The 17,590-nt window shown below is 39.6% G+C and overlaps 1 protein-coding gene across 5 annotated transcripts in view; it reads right to left on the bottom strand.

Moving 5' to 3' along the window:
• cabcoco1 (ciliary associated calcium binding coiled-coil 1) overlaps nt 1-17,590 on the bottom strand; it is a 112,429-nt gene that overhangs the window by 53,077 nt on the left and 41,762 nt on the right. For all 5 annotated transcript variants that reach the window (XM_073027248.1, XM_073027246.1, XM_073027245.1 and 2 more), the window contains exon 5: nt 1,125-1,197. In XM_073027248.1, the coding sequence (XP_072883349.1) occupies nt 1,125-1,197 (73 nt within the window). The remainder of the gene's footprint in view (nt 1-1,124; nt 1,198-17,590) is intronic.

The raw sequence follows: 17,590 nt of genomic DNA on the forward strand, positions 1-17,590 counted from the left end.
TTGGATAAGGGATTATGTTGAAGCAGAGTAGCCTGTGAGTTAACCTGAGGTATATAAATTTAGGAAAAGCTGTTTCCTGTGACAGGGGTGTCTAAACATAGACAGCATAGATTTAAGGTTAGAGGAAGGTATCTTAAAGGGTGCCTGAGTAGTAAATTTATAAAATGTTCACAATAAAAGTAGCTAGTATCTACAATGAGCTGTCAGAGAAAGCAATGAGGCAAGAAAAGCATTTAAGAAGTATCAGGATAGGTACTTGAATGAGCAAGGCAGAGAGGGATATAAAATTAATGCAGGTGAGTGGGATTAGTGTAAATAGGCCGGATGGTCAGCATGCTATTTCCATGCTATACACTTAAATGATTACTGCACCATCCCCACCCCAAACTTCCCTTCCTACCCCCAATCTATTTGGCATTCCTCACTTTTAATTCTTGTCTTTTAGATGTTACACAGTATTATAGCAAAATATTCAATAAACTCAGTAAGTTCAGAGGGAGTGCATGAACCAGATCCCTGTGGTTTGAATGGAAGCATAGAAACTAGAGCTTCTGCAAGTTGAATGGGAATGTGGGAACTGGGGCTCAGGTGAGTTGAATGAGAGTGCATCAAACGTTAGCTGGTGAGCCAGACGCTGAAACATTAGGATTAGCCAATAGTGAGGTAGTGGATTATTGCTGTTTTACATATTAATTTTGATTCTGTCTCTCTCTAAAGCACAGAATTCTGTCAGTTAAACAAAATCATTTTAAGGCATTAAATCTATTTCGATTTGTGTAAAGCTGCTGCAAAATAAATGGATTTTCTTTACCAAAAAAGCTCTTAATAATTTATAAAATTTACTGAACTATGCCAATTAAAGTCCATTTTGAATCCACAATTATCGTATTTGTCTTAAGGTTTCTGAGCAATTTTTTATGACATATTTATGTTAAATTAAACTCCCTCAAGGCTGAATAGAGATATTCAGTGAACAACTAAGCCTTATAATGCTAGACAATTTCCGTTTAGATTTCCAGTCTATGAGAAAGAGCTTATCTCATTTAGGCTCACAGTACGAGACCTACATTAATCTCATTGCCCCAAAATTGATATAGACTTTTTTAAAGTTACGCATTACTGACCTTAGTGTCCAGAATCTCTAGGTCAGGAGTATGATGGAAAAGAAACTCATATAATCCATAATGCTGAAATACACTAAGAAATAAACACAGTTAATGTAAAATAGCCTCAGGCTTTCTAAAATAAAATCATACATTATGCAATATTTAGAAATGAAATGATATTAAATGTACATGAAATATAGCCCAAGTGCCAAAACCTGTCTGTCAAAGACAAGTAATAAAATGGTATGGTTTTCAGAAATATGACACAAAAGCAAGTCTTCATTAATCAATGACATACCCTGAAGTGATTGAACTTACTTGTTAACCAGAATATGCAAACCTGAATTTTAAGGTAATGCATAACTGAACTTTGAGACTAGAAATACTATAGTTGCAGGTCAAATCGACTCTGCTAAATACAGTTAGAGGCATAGCTAAGGCCCAAGAATTGATTACAGTTGTTTATCATCCTCTTTCCTGATCATTGCTTATGGATTCATGATCTGAGAATCCTAATACACCAGGACAGGATGGAGTTGATTATGATATACTCTACAGTTTAATCACATTTCATACTTTGTTATTTTGGATCTTGCGTGGAGGATCAACGTTTGCATAGGGAACTATCATTCTACCCTGATAGTTATTTTTGTTGTACTGTGAATCACACTTCATTTGTAATTTAGTTTCCTATTAACAGGAAGTCTGAAAGGTTCATTTTTTCATGGAAATTACACAATATCCACCATACACCTTTACTTGGTAATATCTATACTCTTTGTTTATGGACTTCTTTCTTCAGTGGACATAATTCCAATTCTCTTACAATGAAATTACATGAACAGTGACAAGAATAAAATTCAACAAAGCACAAGGACTTTCAGGAAAGAAGACAGCAAAAGGAGAATGCCAGTAAAAAAACTCATAAAATAAATACATAAATACCATCTTGTCTCAAGCCCAGATTATGCAAACACTACAAATAAGAGCACTAAAGATTAAAAAGAGTTGTAATTTAATAGAATTATAGGTGATACTGATAATAGGCTCCAGAACAGTGTCTTCTACCAGGCCATCAGACTGATTAATTCATGCTGATACAATTGTATTTCTATGTTATATTGACTGTTCTGTATACTATTTATTACAAATTAATATAAATTGCACATTGAACATTTAGAGAGAGAGACGTAACAAAAATTTTTACTCCTCATGTATGCGACAGATGTAAGTAATGAAGTCAATTCACTCAATTCAATGAATTAGATTCAATGGGAAACTAGACTGGGGAACTTTCAAATACAGACATAAGAAATTCTGCAGATGCTGGAAAGCTTGAGCAACACACACAAGAGCTGCAGGAGGAACTTAGCAAGTCAGGCAGCATCTATGGAGGGAAATAAACAGATAAAGATGGTGCCAGAGGGCCATTTTTCCCAACCCATCAGTGAAACAGTTTTAATTCTTCTTCTTCTAATGCCTCTTTTTTTTTACTTTTCAAGGTGGCTGGGGTCTTGTTGGAGTCCATGATCTACAGCTGCACTCAAACTGCAGTTCTTCACAGCAGCGTTCCCATTCTTGGAGCTCACTGATCTGCTGCATTTTTGATATGTCCAGGAGTGGCTTGGAAAATGGTACCTTCAGGGTGCGGACTTACCCGGACCTGTAGACCTGATCTCTCACCGGTGTCATGAACTGAAGTGTTGCAGGGAATCGGAACATCGAGAGAGCAGGTGCGGCTGTCAGAGGCTGCTGCACTCGGGTGATCGCGCTCTCTCTCTCTCTCTATGGTGAGTGAGAATGTGCAGCCGATTCTCGACCTGGCAGAAACTCAAAATAAAAGCAGAGCTATGAATGCAGCAAGCTGTTTGTCCACCTCTCGCTGTGGAAAGAGTGATATATTTCTCTCCCTTTTTGGTAAGACAGAGAACCTGTGGGATGTCAAACTGTTGGGATGATCAGTAATTTCTGACAGACCATGTTTCTCTTTGGGGCTTTGCTGGTGCTTGCATGGTGGCTGACATTCTATGCTGGATTAAGTGAGGGGTGGGGAGAGGTCGCTGCTTGTTGCTGCTTGTGCACAGGAGGGAGCAGGAGGCTCTGGGGTTCTCACGTTTTTTTCTGTCATTCATTCCTTTGGGGTTTTTTCTTCTGTTTCGAGCATGTCTGCGGAGATTACGTGTTTCAGGTTGTATATTGTATACATTCTCTTTATTAAAGGGAACCATTGAACCACTGAAGTTTCAAACCAGGTCCCTTCATCAGGACTGTAAAGGAAGGGGTAGACTGTTTATTTCCCTCCATAGATGCTGCCTGACTTACTAAGAGTTTCTCCAACATTTTTGTGTGCTGCTTCTTTTAAACACATCTGGATCTTTGAATTTTGCTGGAAAAGAAAGAATTCTGACAGCATTGAGTTAAGAACATATTAAATCTTTAAAAGAAATTGCTCTAGCTATTCCTCCCCTCAAATAAATTAGTTTATAAATTACAAACAGCAGGAGATTAACTTGGGAACTAGCAGAAACCAGATTATATCTATCAATCACTAATTGGGTCTCAAACAGACAGTCCAGGTCAGGATGAGTTAAAGCAAATTAGATAAACTCCACATTTGAGGGAAAATGATCAGATATCATTGGCATTAGAGAGAAACTGGCCAAGGTTGACTGGAAAGGGACACTGGTGGGAAGGACGGCAGAGTAGCAGTGGTTGGAGTTTATGCGAGAAGTGAAGAAGGTGCAAGACAGATATATTCCAAAGAAGAAGAAATTTTCAAATGGAAGAAGGATGCAACCGTGGCTGACAAGAGAAGTCAAAGCCAAAGTAAAAGCAAAGCAGAGGGCATACAAGGAAGCAAAAATTAGTGGAAAGACAGAGGATTGGGAAGTTTTTAAAAGCTTACAAAAGAAAACTAAGAAGGTCATTAAGAGGGAAAAGATGAACTATGAAAGGAAGCTAGCAAATAATATCAAAGAGGATACTAAAAGCTTTTTCAAGGAATTTGTTGCCATGGGCTGCAGTTGAGGCCGGGTCATTGGGTGTATTTAAGGCAGAGATTGATAGGTATCTGAGTAGTCAGGGCATCAAAGGTTATAGTGAGAAGGTGGGGGAATGGGACTAAAGGGGAGATTGGATCAGCTCATGATGAAATGGCGGAGCAGACTCGATGGGCCGAATGGCCGACTTCTGCTCCTTTGTCTTATGGTCTTATATCACAGGCATACAAAAGGACTATATTCTGATTGATGTAGGGTATTTTTTAAACAAGTTTTACATAAAAACAAAATAAATAAGGCCTTCAACTGTGAAGGATTTGGAAAAGCAATCTAAATGAAAATACAGAATACTTGCATCATGGCCTGGTATGGAAACATCAATGCCCTTGTGCAGAAAAGCCTACAAAAAGTAATGGATACAGCCCAGTTCATCACGGGTAAAGCTCCCCCCAGCATTGAGCACATCTACGTAGAGCACTGCCGCAGGGAAGCAGCATTCACCACCTAGGCCATGCTAGGTGCTGCCATCAGGAGGGTGGTCCAGGAGGCTCAGGGCTTGCACTACCAGATTCAGGAACAGTTACTACTATCAGGCTCTTGAACCAGAGGGGACAACTTCATTCACCCATCACTGAATATTCACACAACCTATGGACTCATTTTCAAGGATTCTTTATTTCATGTTCTTGATATTTATTGCTTAATTATTTATTAGTATCATTTTGTTTGCTTTCTCTTTCTATTTGTATTTGCAGAGTTTGTTGCTTTTTTTTGGACATTGCTTATTTGTCTGTGGTCTTTTATTGATTCTATTGTGTTTGCTTTATTTACTATGATTGCCTGCAAGAAAATGAATCTTATGGTTGTACATGATGACATATATGTACTTTGATAATAAATTTCCTTTGAACTTTGCACCATTTTCTATTGTTCACTAAATCTAAACATATTACTGACTCTCTGCAATTAAATAATCTACTGTTCACTCTCAAATGATCATTTCCAAAGTGAAGACATAGTTGCTAGATCTGCTTTTTATATGTGGCTAACCCACAAATCTGTGCATGTAGTTATCTCATTTCCTCTTAAATCATTTTCTTCTGGGCTCTAATCTACCAATTGTTATGCCATTAAAAAGACATTCCCAAGAGATCTGTTCACTCTCTATCACTATTTCTTCTTCATATCAATGACATTTTGCACTCATATCCCACTTTAATTAGAGGTGAGTGTTCAACATTAAAGCTCATGGGATTGGGGTTTATATTCTGGCATGGAAAAACACCTCTTTTTCCCTCTCCCACACCCCCCCCCCCCCCAACCCCACAGCTATCAGTGCTCGGGACCCAGCTATTTGCAATGTGTAACAATGATTTGGATAAGGAAACTAAATATAACATCCATATGTTTACTGACAACGCAAAGTTGTGAGAGAATGTGGCCTGTGAAGAAATTACAAAAAGGCTCCAATGTGATTTAAACAAGTTGGGCAAGGAAAATAAATAGCAGATGCATCTCAATGTGGATAAATGCAAGGTTTTTATCCTGTCCCTGAGTCATGTACAGGTTCTGATTTTATAAATGTTAAGTAAATTTTATCCATAAATCAGAAAATACATAAAGTCAATAAATATTGTAATGAGTGAGTACAGATTCCTTAAAGTTGTTATAGCCAGGGGTGATAATGGGAACAAGCTCCCACTACCTATTAAATGCTCCCAATGGTGTGCTCCTCAAATACCCTCTGACAACCAAGTCCAGCTCCTGGCCTTCATGTGAGGCTTAGTTACTAAGCCCAGCGGAGCCATTTCTACTGACAGGAGAAAGGGAAAAGGCCGGTTACTGGCACCTTAAAACCAGTCAGTTCAGGCAGATGGGGCTTGTCAGCCGTGGTTGGCAGCTCATCTGATCTCAAACCTCCGCTGCCTTGTGGCTATACCCACTCATGGGAACCTCGAAGCAAAAATCTGGAGCTGGAGTCCCTAAGGCAGTCCTACATTGAATTCAGTGCTGACTGGCAACTCCTGTGACACAGCTGGTACCAAACTGTATCAGTCTCTGCTGTTCCTTTGGGTTCATCGGCTGCATGGAGAGGGGGAAGCTTGAGACATGGGCAATAGCTTGCTCCCCGTATCGTACTGCCCTGCATCTAGACAGTTAGGATGCAATATCCATGGTCAACTCTGACCGATGGAGGCTTCAGATGTTGACAAGAGTCAATTAACAATGTTTATTTATTGTCTTCCCTTGTTTAATTATCACGGTACAGAATCAGGATATTCGACATTAACTGGCTGGTTTTGATGTCTTTGAAGTATCAGTACATGTTACAATGTTTAATAGAGTATCATTACACAAATAACAACAAAGCAACTGCTTGTCAATTTCAAAGCAACCGTGTAAAATGGCCTCCCAGCAGCCAATGTCTTTTAGAGATAATTGTATCTGATTACTGATGGGTAAACATGTTACATATAAACTGTTAAACGTAAACAGTTTTTTCCAACACTGGCTTTCAATTGAATTTAGTAAAATTCATGGGAGCATGCTCGTATAGGATGTCCATAAGTTGGGCATTTGTAACCTGGAAAGGGTCAGTATTGTCTTGCAATAAGTGAATTTTCAGGCATTGATCAATGGGCAAATACACAGTAAAATATACATATTTGAAAAAGATATAATGAGGTAGACCCTCAAGGTGGTGCAACTGAAGACAGCTGACAACCTATTGGCGGTTCATAAAGCAAGAAATACAAATAAATAATGTATTAATAACACTTTTTCTGTGGAAAATTGTGGTAAATGATCACCGCAAATACTGAAGAGGTGAGGGAAGGCGAGGCTGTCTTGATGGTCGAGGTGTGCGGGTGCAATTCAAAGTTGGAGCGAGGTCGAGGCATGTTTGAGAAGTGGTTGGAGTGAGGATGAGACATGGTCGAGATGGAAGAAAAGTTGGAGCAGAGTAGTTTCGGAGCCCATCCACCTAAACCGACAGTGAGGTCTGATCGATCTAAGCACTGGGCCAATTTGGAAAGGTTGGGTACGGGCAGAAGCATGGCAGCTTGGTCTAGGCCCAGAGCATATCAATGTGACAGGGCCCAAGTCCTAGTGCGGGAAACAGCCCAGTGTTTGCAGCCAGATGGATTGAAAAGGCAGGGCAGCAGGACCAGAGGCGATGGTCAGGCCAGTTCTGTTTGCTGCTTCACGACGTTTGTTCTGTTACACTGACAGACATCCCACCCTGCAAAAACTCATTTCAGGGAGGTAGCACCATCAATTTGCAGGAGACTCCCGGAACTTCCGGGAGAGGTGTGATGTCTGCAATAGAGTAGCTCCTTAGCAGCTAGCCAGCTAGTTTAAATAATGTTAGCTATGCTAACGAAAGAATGACACCTGTTATACTCACCTCAACAGTCATTTAACCCACCATGGGCAATAGAAAAGTCACTGTTGCAAGCAGTGCAGCGAGCAATACTGTCATTATTTTGACCCCTGTTAGGCAGGGGTACACTTTAGTGTAGTCTGGGGTGAAATACGTTTTATATTTTCTTTGTTTGGAACACTCTGCCATTGTGCACTCTCTCTCTCTCTCTCTCTCACTCGCGCTCTCCCTTGCGCACTCTCTCTCTCTTGCTCTCAAAAAAATCGATTTCCAGGATATTGTTTATAATTTGTGGGCGTCAGGGAGCCGCTATCGATATGTGGGAGACTCCCGGAACTTCTGGTAGAGGTAGGACATCTGCACTGAGGCTGGGGCTGCGGGCCTGCACTGGGCTTTTTGTTTGTGAGCTCCGCTGTGTGATGAACTCAGGCTGATGCCATGGGCTGGCTCTCGGCTTCGTGTATTTGTGTCATTGCTGCTCTTATTGTTTGCACCGTGCTTTTTCTCTCTCTGGTCATTGGGTGTTGGCTGGTCTTTTTTTAATGGGTTCTTTTAGGAGCCAATGTCTTTTAGAAATAATAGTATCTGATTACTGATGGGTAAACATGTTACATGTAAACTTTTACATGTAAACAGTTTTTTCCAAGAATGGCTTTCATTTGAATTTAGTAAAGAGGGGGAGGGAGGGAGAGAGAAGGGGAAGAGAGGGAGGAGAGGGGGGAAAGGAGAGAAGGGGAGGGGGAACGGGGAGGGGAGAGAGGGGAAGGGGAGAGAGGGAGTGGGAGAGAGGGAGAGAAAGAGAGAATGTTTTTTTGTGTAGGAGCGGAGCTGTCATTATTGTTGTTTCAAGTCAAGACACTGTATCAAGACTGAAAGTAGAGAGGGAACGTAATCAGTATAAAGAAGAAAGGGGGAGGGATGAGGCTGGGGCCAGTAGGTGATAAATGGACAAGAAAGGGTGAGGGATGATGGGCAGGAGCCAGGTGAAAGGTGGTGGAGCAGTGGAACTGGATGACAGAGGCAGTGGGTGATAGGTGCACCTCCTCCAATTTCATCTACTGTATATGGTTGTGGTGAATTACATATACCTGTCTGGACACGCCCCCCCTGCTGACTGCTCCTGTGGCCCCTCCCACTGACCATGGCTTCTCCCACAGACCCCGGTATAAAGGCGATTGAGGCCTGAGCCCTGCCCTCAGTCTCCAGGATGTAGTATGGTGGTCAACTACTGCTTGTTCTTTTTTCCAGTCAATGAAAGCCGATATCTCGCCTCACGTCTCAGAGAGTTATTGATGGTGCATCAATGGTATCCCCAATTTGGCCTCCTCTATATCAGTGAGATCAAGCACAGACGAGACAACCAGTTTGTCGAGAAGCTCTGCTCTGTGTACAATGCCATTTCCAGCTCCTGGACGTGCATCATTTCATTCCCCTTCCCATCTTCAACAAGAATTTTTATGCTGTAATTTCTATGTTTATTCTTAATCAGCATTTCAGTTTGGAGTATTTTGAAAGGAATCAAAATTGACATTAGGTCATGTTATTTGACAGTGAAATGAATACATTATAGAATTAGAACTGTGCTTACTTAAAGCATAAAAGGAGAGATACTGGCTGTATTCTAACTGCAACCTTGTTGCCTTCAGAGGGGAAATAAAAACAGAAAATGCTTTAAAATACTCAGCAGCTGAGGACACTGTGTGTGGGTGTGTGTGCATGTGTGTGGGTGTGTGTGTTTGTGTGTGGGTGTGTGTATGTGTGCGGGTGTGTGCACGTGTGTGTGTGGGTGTGTGCGTGTGTGTGGGGGGTGTGTGTGTTTGTGTTTGTGTGTGGGTGTGTGTATGTGTGTGAGTGTGTGTATGTGTGTGGGTGTGCGCACGTGTGTGTGTGTGGGTGTGTGCGTGTGTGTGGGGGGTGCGTGTGCGTGTGTGTGGGGGGTGCGTGTGCCTGTGTGTGTGTGGGGTGCGTGTGCGTGTGCATGTGCGTGTGTGTGTGTGTGTGGGGTGGGGTGATTCAGTGTGAATGCTTCAGGTCAAAGCCCCTCATCAGAATACTGAAATGAGGCCTGACCTGCTGAGTATTTCCAGCATTTTCTGTTTTTATTTCAGATCTGTTGTTTAATTATTTTGACTTACTTTCAAAGGTGTTTTCTCTGTGTAAGGCCAACTACGCAGCATCATCAGTTTACATGAAAATATTAGAACAATCAGATATAATGCAGAACACCATGTGTACCACAAGTATGTCCAAATGTTATTTTATAATTTAATGTGTAATACAATAGTATAAATTGGTAACAGGCAGAAAGGAATCCTTTGGAGATTGATCATAAAGTGATTCAGTTTTAAACTGCTTTTGAATGAGATGTATTTAAGACAAAAACTAGACATAAGCTTGAATAAAACCAATTGCATTGGTATTAGGAATGAATTGGTGAAGATAACTGTAGCTGGAAAATATATTAAAAGGCATGATAACCCACAGCAAATAGAAAACTATTTTATAATACTTCACTCATATCACCAAATCTACAAAATACAAAATAATTGGGGGATACATAATTTTCTTGGCTAGCTAAAAATATTAAAGGCTTAAAAACTGGCAAGAAAAATGGCAAGTCTAAAGATCCATCAAATGATGCTATAATATTGACAGACATAAACAGTAGAATATGCAGTAAACTAACAGAAAATACAAAACAGATAGTATGAGCTTCTACAGATATGTATGGTGAATATAAATGCTGGACTTTCCAGGGAAGAGCAATTTTAAATGGAGTTAAAGAAAACACCATGGATTAAACAACTAGCTGTTTCTGTAGTCACGGCAGAAGAGAAAAAAATCAGAAACATGGGGAAAAGAGAAATCTAATAGCAATAAAGAACAGAGTAATTCATAACAGCAAAAAATGATATGCAGGTAATTAAAATGATAAAAAACTAACAGATCTCCCTGAAGATAGTCTATATCCAATTTAAACACAAAACCTTCTATATTATATTTCTTTTTATCAATCAGTACCGGTGTTGGAATTGCACTGACTTGAATTGGTTTCTGTTGAGATAGTTTGCCAAGTACCTACACTGCAGTAAACTGCAATACAATTATTTCAGGTGTTTAAAATTCTAAATAAATTGTGTTAGTAATGAGTATAATTTTAATTTGAAAATATTCACATGTGAGGGAAAAAAAACAGGCCAGGATAATTGGAAATGGCAGAGCATCAGTTCAAGCTCTTTCTACTTGGAAGATGTATCTAATAATTGCAAGATTGTACTAAACTCCAGAAAACGAATGCCTAGAAATTGTATTTCACCCTCCTTAAATGCACTAAACATGAATAGCATATAGCAGAAACCCCACTTGAAACTCTGGAGTGAAACAGTCTTAAAGGATCTCAGTGGTTTATCACTCACAGACCCAAGCACGAACATGAGAATTGAATTGATTCATTTCAAGAACTGCACAAAGAATTTCCAGCAACTGCATCATTTTGATTAATGGGAAGCAAGTCAAAGCATAAAGAACCCTCTTCCTGTTAGCCACCATTAACCTGCAGAAAATGTTGCTCTGGAGGCAAACGACGGGGACGTGAGAGAAGGCTTTTTCATTTTTCTTAGCGATACAGCTCAGAGTAGGCCCTTCTTGCCTTTTGTGCCAAGCCAAGCCAGCAACCCCACAACCCCATTTAATCGTAATTTAAATGACCAACTAACCTACCAGGTACATCTTTACATCTTTGGAATACAGGAGGAAATCAGAACACTTGGAGAAAACTCATGCATTCCACTGGGAGGATGTACAGAGACTCCTTGCAGAATGGGGCCGGAATTGAATGCCAAACTCCAGAACACCTTGAGCTTTAAGAGTGTCATGCTAACCGTAACAACCATGGCTTTTCTATATGTTCATATGATTGTTTGTTTAAGGTGCCAATGACCACAAGATATTTACATTTATCTGCATAAATGTTTGTGAACATTAAATGATCCATCACTGATTATCCCAACCATTGAAAACTGAGGCAGATGGATGTGGTTAGATATCTGATGCCATTGTGCAGATGCTCAAACTGACTTTCCTTTTCCAATCCATGTTTTTCTCTAGGTGATCAATAAAGATCATACACTATAAGATCATAAGGCACAGGAGAAAATTAGGCCATTTGGCTTTATTTTCCTTCTCAACACCATTTTCTTGCTTTCTCCCTGTAACCTTTGATGCCCTTCTCAGAAATAAACAGGCAAAAAAGTATATCTTGTAGTTGAGAAAGACTTTGTGTCTTTTTAACAATGAAGAAAACTTAGAGTTCCTGTCCAGAAGTCTTACATACAAAGTACTCATGATTGACCATGTTGCTGGGGCACTTTGGCAGGGCAGCACTATAAACTACAATGTGTAAAGGTGCAAAGTTCACGTGAAGAGTTGTGAAAAACGAATTTAGAAATTGGAAAATAGTTTTTTGATTGATATTTAGAAAACTTAAGAGTGCACTGCAACAATTTAGTTGTTCAGATTAGTAGGTTCTTGTTGCTTCAGCTTTGGGGTGAACAATTTGCAATTGAGTATAATAACATTACACTCCTGAGCCTCCTTGAGAACTTAGAAGTATTAAAGGGTGCTAACATTTTGAAGCGTGAAGTCTGAAGTAAGCCACTGTGGCAGACTTATCTAGTTAGGGTAAGTAAAATACCTAGTATCAAAGGACCGGATAATGACAAACATGAAATGGATCCCTCTCTAGATCCACTGTAAAAGATGTCACCCAAATGGCAAAGTACATGCTGTAAGAATCTGGGAGCAGTATGAGATTCATAACATGAGCAGAATATATGTGACATTTTACAAATAGAATCTTAAGAGGTGGAAAAAGGTTAAAGAGCAAGACCTCAAAGATGGGAGGTACTTGATTACTTCCAGTGTTTCATGTTAGTACATGCAGAAGCAGAAAATTATACAGGTGAACAGCTGAAGGCTTGAGAAGTTCTGCCAGAGAGAGATTTTCAGATTCTTCGGGACTGGCACAATCAAAGAGATTGTATTCAAAAAGGACTAGGATTAGTGTTTTTTCAAGAGAAAGGCTACATTACCCTGGCTGAGAAAGAGCAACCAAGTGCTGCATAAAGCAAAGACAAAATGTAACCTAAGCCAATAGGTTCACACAGAAACACAAATGATAACGTAGAAACAGAAGGAATTAGATGGGAAGACAAAGAGCAAAGCCAAGTGGCAGTGCTTTAGAATGTTGATGTGAGTAATAATACAAATATGAATTAACAGTGAACAAATCCTTTAGCCCATCATGTATGTGCTCATCATGATATCAATGTAATCACATTTGTCTACTTGTGCACTATATTGCTGTACTCCCTGCCTGCCCATGTGCCAATCTAAAGGCCTCTTAAACAATAGTACTGTATCTGCTTCTACCACTTCCACTGGCAGCATGTTCTTGGTACCTATCACTCTGGACAAAAATGTCTACTTCGCACATCTCTTAAAACGTCCTCCTTCTCCCTTAAGTTCATGCCCACTAATATTTGATATTTCTACTTTGGGAAAAAGATAATGACCATCTTTGCTTTTCATAATTTTATATACAGCACTGGGCAGGCATCGGACCTGAATGGTGATCACTTGTGATGTAAAACGATTGCACTAACTACAACATTACTGTGCCATCTTGGGCACATATATCAAGCTACGGAGTCTAAGACTTTTGTACAGTACTGTATTTGTCAATGTGGAGTGGAGAGTGAGTCTGTAAATCTCATGGGAGCAAATGAGGTTGGGAATGGTGAGGGTCGAGTGCCATGAGAGGGGTGTGGGACAGGTGGCAGAGGAGTGCCAGGGTAACACGGCTGCAGCCACACCCAGCCCTGAGACACCAGGAAAGGTTATTTGATTCCAAACAATTGGTTTAATAATGACTACAGAATGTCTCTCAGATGTTTCCCACTCCTTCCCCAACCATGATTCCCCTTCCCTCTTTTACTCTCAGTCCACAACAGATACTCATATTTATCATCACTCACATATGTCATGAAACTAGTTTTTTTGGCTGCGGCAGTACAGTGCAATACATAAAATTACTATGGTTCTGTGCAAAAGTCTTAGGCACCCTAGCTACCTATTACTGTATATATGCCTAAGACTTTTGTACAGTACTATAATTCTAGCAGGTTGTCCCTCAGGGTTTGATGCTCTAGTGAAAGGATTCCAAGTTTGTCCAATCTATCCTTGTAGCTAATACACTTCAGTTCCGGCAATATTCTACCAAACCTCTTCTGTAGGACTGCGAGTTGATCTCTGTTTACCTGTGCTGCATACTACACACATTTTGAATTATATTTTATTATTTATGGTAATATTTTGGTTTATGTGTAGCTTGTGATACGTGTTTTGTGGGTGCACCATGGTCCAGAGGAACGTTGTTTCGTTTGGTTGTATGTATGTACAGTCAAATGACAATAAACTTGAATCAACTAACACTCAACTCTTTAAGAAGGGAGGGAGGCAAAGATAGGAAATTATAAGCCAGTTAGCCTGATTTCAGTTGTTGGCCAGATAGTAAAGTCCATTATTGAAGTTGAGATTCTGGGATACTTGGGGGCACATGATAAAGTAGGCCAAAGCTAGCATGGCTTACTTAAAGGGAAATCTTGCCTGACAAATCAATGGATGTTGTTTACTTAGATTTTCAGAAGGCCTTTGACAAGGTGCAACACATAATAAGACAACTAAACAAGTTAAGTGTTACAGGAAAGATACCAGCATGGACAGAAGATTGACTGACTGGCACAACGCAATGAGTGGGACTAACGGGGACCTTTTCTGGTTAGCTTCTAGTGACTAGTGGTGTTTCACACGGGTTGGTGTTGGATCCGCTACTTCTCAAGTTATATTTCAATGATCTAGATGATGGAAATAAAGTAGACACTGGGAGAATGTTTCCAGTAGTGGTGGCGTCTAGGACCAGAAGGCCTTGCCTCAGCATAAATGGATGTCCCTTTAGAACAGAAATGAGGAGGAATTTCTTTAGCCAAAGGATGGTGAATCTGTGGAACTCATTGCCACAGATAGTTGTGGAGGCCAAGTCATTGGGTATATTTAAATCGGAGGTTAATAGGTTCTTAATTAGTAAGGGTCTTCTTCTTTTGCTCATTATGCCACTGGCATTTATAGCAGCAATGAAGGTCCACTATCTCTGGTGGCATTCACGCTGCCTTCATTCAACATGTCAGTAGCTTCCTCTCGGTTTACTGTTGGTCGTGCAAGTCCTGGGTGGCGATTCAGGAATACCATTGCATACAGATGTAGAAGGATTCTTCATTGCTGTTTCTGTAACAGTTTTGTGTGACCAACCAGGGTTGTTAGCCCTGAGGTGAACCCCTGAACCTGGAGTGATCAGTGGATCACTCTGTCTGGCCTCTACCCTTTGACTTGTGTGGCATGGGTGACCCTACCAAGAGCCAAGGCATAAAGCCCTGACTCCAGCCGCATTAACTCTCCAAATCATTGAGGCACACAAGCCTCCAAACTATGACAAAATTGTGGTCCACTTGGAGGGATTAGTAAGAGTGTCAGAGGTTAAGGGAGAAAGCAGGAGAATAGGGTTGAGAAGGAAAATAAATCAGCTATGATTGAATGGCTGATCAGACTCAATGGTCCAAATAGCCTAATTCTGCTCCTATATCTTATGGTCTTATAGTCTAACTGATCAAGATTCTGCTGTAAACCATAATGATCTTCTTCACTAACAAGAAGACCTCCTAATTTTGTGTCATCTACAAACCTACCTTACAAGCCTTGTGCCTTTTCATTCAAATCCTTTATATAAATAATGAATAACAAGTATCCCAACACAATCTCCTGCAGCACATCACTAGTCACCAGTCTCCATTCTAAGAAAAAATATTCAACCACAACCCTCTGCTTCCAATCTTGGAGCCAATTTTGAATCCACTTGACTAGCTATCCCTGGATTCCATGGGACTGAACCTCAAGACCAGTCTGTCATGTGCAAACCTTGTCAAAGGTCTTGCTAAAGTCCAATGTACATTAGCTACTGGTGACTTGTGGCATTTCACAGCGATCTGGTGTTGGCTCCACTCTTTTCAGGTTACATATCAATGAACTGGATGATGGAGTGGATTTGGGTCAAAGACAATCAGAGTGATTACAAGACTAAACTAGTTAAACAACTAAAAATACACATAAGCTACTTTGGCAAAGTATTTTAACAGATACACGAATATTACTCAAAAGTGAAATCACAGATTAAAAATATCTCAGAATGTATCATCAATAGGCCTGTTTAAATTACTTAGAGACCATGGTCAAATTCAAGTTTTTATCATCATGTATTGGAAAAGGGGCATTTGGCCAAGTTTCCTCTCATTAAATATTACTTAGAGATCAATGTTGATGTGTTTGGATGGAGATATGTTTGACTTGATAAAATGGAACCTCACAGTTAACACAAAAGATGAGGAACAGCTAAATATATGGCCTGTCTTGTAAAACTGTATCCAGCATAAGACTTCAAGAAAGCTGGAGGTACAGCAGAATACACAAACAGGACATTGAAAAGGTAGAAAGTTGACACCAAAACACACATGTTGAATTACAGTACAATTACAGGACTGGAGAAAACATAAGGTCCATAGCATTTTAAGACTTATATAAAACGAAATATTATAGGCCCATACCCTTATTATTTCACCAGAGCTGAAATAGATTTTTCTTTTCAAGTGTATAATGCAATTTCCTACTGAAAGTAATGATTAAAATTGTTTTTACCACTCTCTTTGGCAACACTTATTGCATTAAAAAATCCTTCTCAACATCTTACAGACTACAGAAATTATGCACACAACAAACATCTTAGGTACCAAACTTATCAACAAAACCCATATGTGTAAAACTTTTACTTCTCTGCAGACAACTGATCTCCACATTCAAATCTATTTTCCACTACTATGTCACTCACAGATTAATTATTAATTTAACGACAGTGTTTTCGTAGTTTATATGAATCTTGTATCTTCTGGAGAAACAAGTTAAGAAAATCACTTCCACTAATTATTTTTCCCACATATGATTTCAAACCTTTATGGGTTTTTTTGTGTACTTTATCGAGTGCCAGAATCCTGCCTAAATAATAAAATAGCAGAACTTGGTGTGCAAGATTAGTTCTCTTGGGTTGGTCAATGAGACTGTGTGTTTCTATTAGGAAATAAGATAAAGGGAACATGGTAAGGAAATTCAAACAACAAAGACCGGTTTTGCTATCAAGCCACTTCCACACTTCATAGTGCAACTGAATAATATGACATCAGTCATTCCTATCTTGCTTTTTAGTCATGTAATCTTATGGAAAAGGCAAAAAGGAAATCTGAGAATAATCTGAATCCCTTGGGTAGCTAAGCAGAAGGACAAAGAAATTAGAAGACTTGTCTCTGTTTTCCTGAGAACCCTGGAAGCTCTCACTGACATTGAAAATCGTGTGATTTAAAATCCACTCAGCTTTAGCATACTGTAGTATCAGTCCTGGAACATAAATTGCATGGATTTCTACTGTATGTCTTGCCCTATCACATTTAATGAAAAGCGTGATCTATTCATGGCTAACTAAAAATATTAAGGAGGGTATCAAATTGAGGCATACACCCAGAAATATGTTCAAAATTGCTGTACTCAATGTTAATCCAGATTTGAACAACAGGGAACTATTTTCTTAATAGATAAAGGGATAAATGAGTGGGCAGAAATTTAGCAAAAGAAGTATAAAAGTGGGAAAAGCTAAGTTCATCCACTTTAGTTAAGAGGAAAATAGAGTATTGCTTAAATGCAGTAAGACCACAGAATGCCATTGTTCACAAGAAAAGAATATCCTTATATGTGAAACAGAGAAAGTTACCACACAAGTAATTTGAAAAAGAAATCGAAACTTAGCCTTAATCACATGGGGGACAGAAGATGAGTCTTATTAAAAACTACCATTTAATCAGGACAATTATTAAAATTTTCAAGGCATAGTTTTGTGGCAGTTTTTCTGACTTGAGGAGCAACCAATCAAAAAGAGGGATTCATCAGAAAGG

The sequence above is a fragment of the Hemitrygon akajei genome, chromosome 23 (assembly GCF_048418815.1).
Source record: "Hemitrygon akajei chromosome 23, sHemAka1.3, whole genome shotgun sequence".
NCBI classification, from domain to species: Eukaryota; Metazoa; Chordata; class Chondrichthyes; order Myliobatiformes; family Dasyatidae; genus Hemitrygon; species Hemitrygon akajei.